The 9,924-nt window shown below is 47.2% G+C and overlaps 1 protein-coding gene across 1 annotated transcript; it reads right to left on the bottom strand.

The window, feature by feature from the left end:
- Window positions 1-937: 937 nt before the first annotated feature.
- Window positions 938-7,980, bottom strand: dync1li1 (dynein, cytoplasmic 1, light intermediate chain 1). Its single transcript, XM_076139507.1, has 13 exons — window positions 7,846-7,980; window positions 7,515-7,588; window positions 6,749-6,865; window positions 6,396-6,626; window positions 5,917-6,071; window positions 5,635-5,728; window positions 4,940-5,075; window positions 4,554-4,665; window positions 4,241-4,300; window positions 4,104-4,148; window positions 3,939-4,026; window positions 3,721-3,843; window positions 938-2,346 (listed from the first exon to the last, which is right to left on the bottom strand). Exons 1-13 carry the CDS (start codon window positions 7,947-7,949, stop codon window positions 2,228-2,230), a joined length of 1,458 nt encoding a protein of 485 aa, XP_075995622.1. The 5' UTR covers window positions 7,950-7,980; the 3' UTR covers window positions 938-2,227.
- Between the last annotated feature and the right edge of the window lie 1,944 nt (window positions 7,981-9,924).

Below are 9,924 nucleotides of genomic sequence, written 5' to 3'. Positions count from 1 at the left end.
AAAGCACACAGGAAACATGTCATTTATAAAAATGATGTGTGGTGTCATTATGCAAATGTCTATAGAATTGCATAATAGTGCCACAAAATACACATGAAAGACAAACCAGTGAGTCATTGACAGGAAGAGTGTCATGCGAAAGCCACACTATGACATCATTTAATCCTTTTCTGTGTGTTGAGGTTTTATGAAAAAAATCTGTTTTGAAGACAGAAGCAGGCAGAAGAGGAACGTTCACACACACACACAGATACACACACTTGTGCATATTCATGTGCAACAGGTCAGTATTACCACAGAAAAGGTCAAAGTACAAAGAGTTGTACTTTGTTGTTATGATTTGAAATTAGGACATGGGAAACGAAACTTTGTAAAAAGTGATAGAAACTTGCTTTCACTGCTTGAAGCTCACATGAGTTTACACACTGTGATGGAGAGCACCAAGCATATTTTGAAGAGGAAAAACACTTTATTGCCATTGTCACAAGTACAATAAAATAGCAATTGAAAGTACAATGAAATTTGTTTTCTCCACGTAACCCATGAAATGCTGCGTCTTTGTAAGGTTTAATTAATACGTTAGAAGAATTCTTAATTCTTCCTCAATAAGATAGTCAGCTTATGTCAAACACTGACTTTTCAATCACATGCATCAATCTCTTCTCATGATCATATTTTCTTTTCCCCTTAGCTGCGTCCAGGGAGGTGAAAGCTCAGAATCAATTGTGATGTTCCATATTTGAGTCAGAGGTGTCTAGTCCTGGTAAAGGTCCTTTGAGGTCCTCAGTTTGTCTAGTTGCTAAGGAACAATGCGGTGTCATAGTCGGTGTGACTCTTCACTAAAGCAAAACTGAAAGATCAAGAACTTCACACATTTGTCATCAGGATATAGTGTAGGAATGAATATGGTAAAGAAAAGGGAGAGAAGCCAGGTGGATGAATCCGAATAAATACACCTTTTTATTGGACCGATTAACAGATCTGATTATACAAACGCCAACATGGAGCTCAGAAATTACATGACCAATCAGCGAGACAATGACTGTACATTTCTGTCGTGAAACCCACCATGATCTGACGACCCCCCCCCCTCCCTCCCCCAACCCACCCATCATCCTACCCACAGTAACTATGGAACTGAATCACTAGTGCTTCTATCTGTACAAGTAAAGCTCAGCTGCTTAGCTACCCTCTACGCCCCCCCCCCCCCCCTTTTCAGTGCACTGTCTTTTATGTACAGGTTTGAGCAGTATGTACTATGAGGGGAGTGTGGCCAAATGCAGAACTGGGAGCCCTAATGGGGCCCTACATGCCTTATGAACACAAGTAGTGCTGGAGATTGTGCAGTTTGAGTTTGTTTTTTTGTCACGTTTGCTTCCTGTAGTGGAGCAAACGCGGCTGTCATACAAGAATAGTGTACACACAGTTTTAAGAGTTTGTAGTGTAAGAGCATAGTAATGTTTTTTTGTCTTTTGGTTGGAAATGCCGACGGCCAGAAAACCCTCAAAGTACACGTTTAGGTTGAAGTAACTTCCTTGATTGCCCCCCCTCTCCTTTTCACACACGTACTCTCACACGCTCACACACATACACATACACACATGCACACAAATACTGGTATGTTTGTCCCTTTTCCTTTGAAACACCTTTGCAGTTGTTTCAGGCATAATTCTTGTTCGAAATCTCTTCATCCGTTGCATCCACCCACACATGCACACCCACACATGCTTCCTACAGTAAAAAGACTAACTGCACCCCATCACAATAAATGGATGGATAAAACTCCTCTCCTGCTCCGTCTCTTGGTAATCCATCTTTCCCAAACCACCTCCCACATTCCCTCCTCGGGTTCTTCTCATCCCAACATCTCTCCCACCCTCGCCAGTCCTCCGATAAGCGTTTACTCTCACGCAACAGACAGTCCTGCAAGTAACAGTGACGAATATTTGCCCTCAGTTTAGCAACAGAGACGAAAAGAAAGAGTAATAGAAGAAGAAGAGAGAGGGGGAATGGTGAACAAGGCGTGGGCGATGCAGTAGATGAGGTAGGGGGGAGAGGAGGGCGAGTCCTCCTCCTCAGGGTGAGCGTGAAAGACCATGGAAAAGAAAAATCCCCCCCCACTTGTAAGGAGCTGGTGAGTGGAGCGATGAAGGACAAGGAAGGTGGAGGGAGAACGAGGTGGAGGGGAGGAGGAGAGGGGAGGGGAGGCGGTGAAGTGTGTTGGTCTTCATGTGTCCTGGCCGTCTGCGGCAGAGGTGTCGTTGGCGTTGGTCACGTCCGAGTCAGCGTCCCGGCTGGATATGCGGTCTAGCTCTGCCTGCACGTCACTCAGGCCCAGCTTGGAACCTGCATCCATGCCCACACACACACACAAACACACACACAAGCATTAGAACACAAAGACAAACCAAACACATACTCAAGCAGGCGTGCGCAAACGTAATTACAGCCGATGCAGTAAACAACAGAGCACTTGGAGGCGTGGAGTGGTGAGGAGTTACACATGGGTAGAATCATGTGCCATGTGCATGATGGATGTAAAGAGAGATGCAATGCAGCATGCAAACCAAAGGGGCTGATGGAAACGCAGACAGGGAGTGGTTGCTTGTGGATGGGGACGAAGATGATGATGATGATGATGATGGGCAGCTTTTTCACAAAAATCCACTCACAAACAAACTCAAAAGGTGAAAGTAATTCTCTCAAATGGGAGCAGTGGACTGGGCCCTGATATGAGATCAATACACCTATTAGAATAAAGACGGGGCCGAGTCCAGTGATTATTTTTCCACCTGGCATAAACAAAAAACTCCAGCAGCTCTTCAGTCACAGTGTAGCAGAGTGACGTGCATTTCCAGCCTTGAAAGCAAAGCGGCGAAACGATACGTTTAGAATAATCGTAGCTCAAATCGAAATCACAATAGCTTTAAGAATAATCTCAATATGAAGTTTTGGCCAAATTCATGCGGCCCTGAGCGATTAAGGGCCTTGAAACTTTGCACTTGCTGATGCCAAAACAAACTTGTTATTGAAATTGATTCAGTAGCTGTGGGATCGCCTCCTGGAGAGACACGACGGCATTTACTTTACATTTAATTTGCAAGTAGGCATTGATAAACAATTAAGAGTAAATTGCATCCTGAATGGAGTGTCTGGAGGAGGGAGATGGGAGGTGCAGGAGCTGATCACAGGTTTCCTCTCAGGATGCTGATCAGAGTTTAGGGAGGGTCAGGGGGGAGATGGAGAGCAAATAATGAGACAGACAAGCCATTAGAGTTGAAGAATATCTCACACACACACACCTTAACGTGGCCAGCATCCTCTGACTAGCGCAGACACACACACACACACGCACGCACAGTATGAATGATGTTAACAGTGAGATTGCACACACAGACAGACTATGGCCTTTGTACAGAATGACAGACATTGTCACACACGGATACAAACAGGCATAGACATCGTGATGGATGTGTATGTGTTCAGGTGTGTGTCGGGGACATGCACTCAAGACTGTGTCATGATTCTCTTTACCATGTGCTATGTTCAGGGTTCTGAAGCACAGGACAGGAGGAGACAGTGATAATGGGCGACGGTAGGCAGGTGAGAAGTTGTAAAATACATAAACACCAAGTGAGGAGGAGTGACTGAGGTATGAAAAGGACAGAAAATCATGTCAATGTGTCATGTGTCTGTGTGTGCGTGCGCGTGTGTGCTCACCAGACTTGCGTACAGTTCCAGGAGTGTTGTTACCTCCCCCTGGCGTCCCGGGGCCTCCTGTCCCCGCCTTCTTGGTCAGTAGACTGTTGAAGAAGTTGGCCAGCACCCCCTCGCTAGTCTGACCTGCAGCACCCAGAGGGGGAGAGAGAGGATTAACAACACAGCGGAGCAACAACCTCACTGATGGAGCCGGCAAATGAAATAGGTGATTTTTGTACCCGACTGCGGCATGGCGTTGGCTACGTTGGCTGCTGCTGAGCGATTACTCGTCCTGGGGGAGCCGCTGGGCGCTCTGCTGGTTGTGTCCTATCAACACAAAACAGGTTATTCTACACATCCTGACACATGGGAGGCATTATCCAGAGAGAGGGGGCGACACTCACCACCGGCCGCCCTGCTGTCACTGCGGGCTGTTTGGCGAGCAGCGACTGCAAAGGAGAACAGAAATGTGGAGACTGAGCATGATTTGTATCACGGTATCAATCCTACAGTGTTTCATTCATTCAAGACCCTCCCTCACCTGTAATTTGACCAGAAACACCTGGTCGTCTTCAGCCTGGATCTCCTTTTCGTGTACAATCTGGTGAATGACGAAGAAGAAAATGTTTACTTGTTTGCCGCAGTGCCAAAGCAAAGGAATTAGATTTGATAAGGATCTCTGTCGTGATCCCAGCAGGGGTATTGGGTAAAGCTTAGTGCATTGGCTGTGAAATGCAAAAATGATTAAAAGGGGAATGATACACCAACATTACATCATTAAGCTGCTGCGTTTGAAGCTTAGCCTGACTAAGAGGATCTTGTCAAATTAGGCTTCCTAATTTGGGAGCTCTTACCTTTCTGACAGGCGGTTTGACTATAATTTCCTCAAAATTATCATCCGATTTAAGTGACTGGAAGTTCTCATGAAGTATCGCTATCTTCTTCTCGTTGTCCCAACCTGATGGACTGGGAGAGGAGAGAGGGGGAGGGGTTACATACAGAGCCAAAGGCAAATGTCGGTCACACACACACACACACACACACACACACACACACACACACACACACACACACACGCACGCACGCACGCACGCACGCACGCACGCACGCACGCACGCACGCACGCACGCACGCACGCACGCACGCACGCACGCACGCACGCACGCACGCACGCACGCACGCACGCACGCACGCACGCACGCACGCACGCACACGCGCACACGCACACGCGCGCGCTTACATGAACACGGCGTCTCTTTCCACCACTTGTGCAGGACAGTGGAAAGGAAAGCCGTAGAGTCTGTGGACTAGATATTTGTACAGCACATCCAGGTTCTTCATCTCCTTCACGGACATGTATAGCAGAGACGCCCCATCTGTGCAGGACTGTCAAGGACATCAACATATGCAGGAGCAAGAAAAAAACAAAAAACCTCACCCTGTGGAGCATCACAATGACTCTAAATACATCTCTTAACATTTCACGGAGGAACAAAGGCATTGTAGAATCTTGGCTAAAGCATAGAAAACAGTTTTTCCTCACAGCATTGACGCCTGAAAATGACAAAACAAACAATTTCAAGGTACATTTGCTGCTCAGCGATTTCTATCGACCTCTCTTTGCAACAAAGCAATTTTCAATAATATCAGCGGGTGTCTGTCACAGTCTTACACCGGCTCAATTACTGTAATAACGTGGCTGAGGGCATCTGTTGGCCCGAACACAGAACAGCCTCAAATGTCAGTCACTCAGCTCTATTACCATCCATCACCACAGGATGTTAGGATGGAGGACAGGAGTTTTCCAAAGCAAGAGACTACACGCTAAAATGATCCTTATCACACCTTAAAGCCCCAGAACCCAATGAAAAGAAATACAGTGACTTATATCACCTCCATTATCTGAACAAACAACTCTGCGTTTGTGAAGGATACACTGGAGACAGAAACGTCTGATGTGGGATTGGATGAAGTCCAGGTGTTCGTCTCTGTAGTCGTGCTCCTTCTCCAGTGTGCTGATGGCGTCACACTGAGGACGGATAAATAGGTGTTAGGCTGAGATCGATGTGGGCGTGTGTGTACCAACAACAAACCTGCAACGCACTGCAGTGAGATGGAAAGCTCTCCTCAAACAGGAGGTGTAAACTTATGTATGCAAACTGGAGAATTCAAGGTAAATGTCCGTAACTGTGAAAGTGAGTGTGTGTGTGTGTGTACCTTGGTGCAGACCACCAACATGGGTATTCCCAGGTTGTGTGTGAGTGTGTTGTCTCCTAGCGGTAGCAGCACGCTCTCCTCATCTTCACCCCTCCTCTGGGGGGTGCCGTCCTCCCCACTGCCAGGTTCTGTGTACTCCTGGAACTGCTTTACAACTACACATACATGGACACACATGGACACGCACAAGGACACGGACACACACAGACACAAACAGGGGGGTTTGAATGTTTTTTCATTAACTTTAGGTCAGCATTTGTTCATATTGTTTCACTAAGCCTTGTCATATAAGTCATTCTATATTATGAACAAAATCATAGCCAACTAGTGAAATCCTTTCTCACTCTGCTGAGGCTGAGGGGTGTAAAGTATAGGATGACATAAGAAACGGTGCTGCAGCTTGCTCTCTAAGAACTGCTTTCATATACTGTTTCGATTTCTACCCACAATCATGTCTGACTTCTCTCAGTGTGACTCACGTCTGTGCTCCAGCTCCCGCAGTGTTTCCGGAGCGACCCGGAGTTTATCGACGTGTTCCCTAGCGACCGCAGCCCACTTCTGCAGAGAGTCCAGGGCGTTCCACGGCCGTGACATGTCCACTGTTATCAGCAACAACGTGTTTCCAATTGCATCCACTGGCACCGCTACTCCCTGCAGACCTTTGTGGTAAAGGTCTCCGTCTAACACCCAGGCATTACACCTAGTGTGGTCTAAAAGTGAGCACACACACACAAGAAATACACATTTGTAGAACAAACACTGCAAAATAGCTTGAGTTGTTACGTGATCTTACACCACAGGAGAGTGCACACAGCCAGTGGTCGCTCATTACCATCAATGTCGTCGTCATGGACACTGAAGTAGAGGTATTCCAGGCCACGCCCTTTCATGTACTCTTCAACTCCCTGTAGCTTAGCAACCAAAGTGGTCTTGCCTGAGCCCACCTCACCTGAACACACACACAAAAAGTAAACAATAAATGATTTTGCAACAGGAAATTGGGACAATAAACTTTCATAACAGTCGTGTGTTTGTCTCTAAGTATAGAATAACACGGTAGTATAACGGAAGTGGAGGTTATAGCAGCAGTCAAAGAGGAACACCGTTATGTTAATATTGTATGAGGCGTACAGACGTCCTGCTTTATGGCGTTTCGGCAGAGAAGCTTCAGCCACAGCACGCACCAGCTACCAACTGGCCGCTTAGCTGAACGTTTATCAGGCAGCGGATTATCCCGGTGTGTGTCTGTGCCAGGCGGCCGGGGAGGCACACACACCCGCCTCGGTGACACACAAAGCGCCGTCCATTACCACCCAAACACATACACACACACCGTCTCTAGCTAACAGCATCTTCACAGGCTAGAATGACTTGCACCGTTTCAAAACAGGCCGCTATGAGGCAGTGTGTGTGAGTATGTGTGAGTGTGTGTGTAGGCGCTCGGAAAATACACCTGTCTCTATGTCTCTCTGCTGACCGACGCAGCGGCTACCAAGCTTGAATACAAACGCACCTTAAGCCCAAATGAGAGCGCCAGTAGCCCCGTTAGCCACTGATACGCTAATGTTGACGCCGCACACATACACATAGATACCCACCCATGACCAGGACATTTCTCCCGGACGGTAGCTTGGACCTTGAATGGGTGGAGACTTCGCTCAGGATGGTCGACCTGCAGATAGAACATCTCTTTTACAATACTGATAGAAAGTGCGTGTTTAATCATGAACAGCCAGGTAGTGACAGTGAGAGCGGAGCTGCTGTGTCACCGCACACCGCCGCTATCAGTGCCAGTGTCCGTGTGGTGCTGATGGTAGCTTAGCCCCGTTAGCAGGCTAGCTGTCAAACCATCACCATCCCCGCACAACAGACCCTCCGCGCCCCCAAACCCACTCACAGTAACCCCGGCTGTTTCAGGTAAAGCCCCACCATAAATTCTGTCCATCGTCCTCCTCCGAGTTGGGGTTCTCCAGCGTGCTCTTAGATCCAGCTGAGCCGGAGGATAATAACGCACTCCTCCCTGAAGTCGCCATCTTCGCTGGGCTTGTTGTAACAGCTCGGAGCGCCCGGATGTAGCCGCTGCGTGCTAGCCTAGCCTAGTGCACGCGCACCGTAGCCGGGGCGTGGCTCTCCCGCACAACAATGCTCCATCTAGACACACGATGACCTCATCACCTTTAACTTGACACCATTCCGTTATCAACGTTGTTCCTCTGTTATTACTCGGTCTTGATTTATTATTGTTTGTATTTTGATTTGTTATCCTTTGTCCTTTGCTTGTGTGCTGATCCAGGCAATTTACTTTACATTACTTCCCGTCTATAAAGCTTGAGGACTGCAACTGCACCTCCATAACATTTTTATATTATATACATATTTTAATACAACACGGTAACAGATCACAGAAAAGGGTAATACACATCCATTTAATGGTGGAGCAGATCACTAAATATCCTTCTTCATTTCTGTTTTTCACTCATCCTAGCAAATCTGTCACAACCAAATGTCCACATCCATTTCAGACATAAAGTCATCATAAATGTTTCTTATGTCATTGGCTTAATTTGTGTATAAAGAACACATGATCAAAAATAAAAGTGCAGTACATGCGCCTCAACTGACTATTTAAGCATTGATCCTAAAATCCAAACCCTCCAGGTCCCTGACACTTGTACACTTAAATCAAATCTCAGTGTTAATGTAGTTAACTGTCCCTGTGCTGTAATAATAAATCAAAGTGTGTGCAGTGCGAGTGGTCCATTACGCGTTGAACAGGAGGCAGTTTAGCCACATAAACAGAATATGAGCAGGTGGCATTTAATCTTCCATTTGTGCATCAGAGCAGGACGCATGCCAGATCACTCTGAAAACACCGTTAAATGATGTTGTCGTTTTGAGGGCATTGATGAGAACAAATGAGCCCAGGGATCAGAAATGTAGAAGCAAGAAAGCTCAAAGTTGGTTCATTTCTATATTTCTCTATCTACATTGCTTGGTCTATAAAAGGTGAAGCTGTAAAACTTTAAACAAGGAAAATGCTAAATGCAAAATCTCGGGTGTGTGTCTGTCTGTATCCCAGCAGTTTCGAGCGCATCTCTGCGAATTCGAGCTGGGAAAACCAACGCCGTCCGTTTCCGAGAAGCAATTGGCTGTATCGGCCACGAGATGGCGCTGGTACCGTGCGCTCGGGAGGCTGCCGGTCCCTGGACTCGGCGCGCTCTCTGCGGCCCCTGATGGAGCGACTGGGATTACAAACTCCTGTTAAGTGGCGCACCGTCCTCTTCCTCCTCCCCATCTTTCACCCGGAGTAAACCCCGGCGCAAGGCAGAGCGTCCTCAACCAACGCTCCTTCTGCGGGAATAAGTATTCTGGGGCGCTGTTTGACTGTCATCGGCTACACCGTCCGAGCTCTGCAGTGTGAGGGATTGAGAGAACATATAGAGACAAAGAGAGAGAGAGGGAGAGAGAGAGCGAGAGGGAGTTAGAGAGAGGGAGGGAGGGTGAGCGAAAGAGAGAGAGAGAGAGAGAGAGAGAGAGAGAGTGTGGGGAGAGGGAGATGGGTCCGGAGACGCTGAGATATCCGTGATTGTCAAGTGAACGGCGGCGAAGTTCTCCGGCTCCGCTCGGATCTTTTCTCCAGGTCTCTAAGGTGAGTTTCCCCTCTGCAGTCCGGAGCTCCGTGCATGCCTGACACATGCATGTATGCAGGCTATTTAAACATCTTTGCGTTCAACATCATTCTTCACCTTGTTCCATTTTTTAAGTGATTGCACAATGTTTGATGGTGGCTTCAGTTTGATGTTTGATAGCAGCAGCAGCAGCAGCAGTGAGACATCATCTCCTCAGCTGTGACTGCTTTAGATGTGTAGGTGTGAGATCTTATCTGAGCTCTGGGATCAAACAGAGAAGGAAACTGTAATTGTTTTCGTCATGGCATCATAGTGTTTGGAAGTGTCCTTGTGCTCCCAGTGGACATGTTTCTCTAGGGAAAACACTGAAAACACTCTG

Source organism: Genypterus blacodes, unplaced genomic scaffold, assembly GCF_046128005.1.
Source record: "Genypterus blacodes isolate CSIRO-AG114 ecotype Tasmania unplaced genomic scaffold, CSIRO-AGI_Gbla_v1 ptg000438l_1, whole genome shotgun sequence".
NCBI lineage: Eukaryota > Metazoa > Chordata > Actinopteri > Ophidiiformes > Ophidiidae > Genypterus > Genypterus blacodes.
This window is presented reverse-complemented; position numbering and strand designations above follow the sequence as displayed.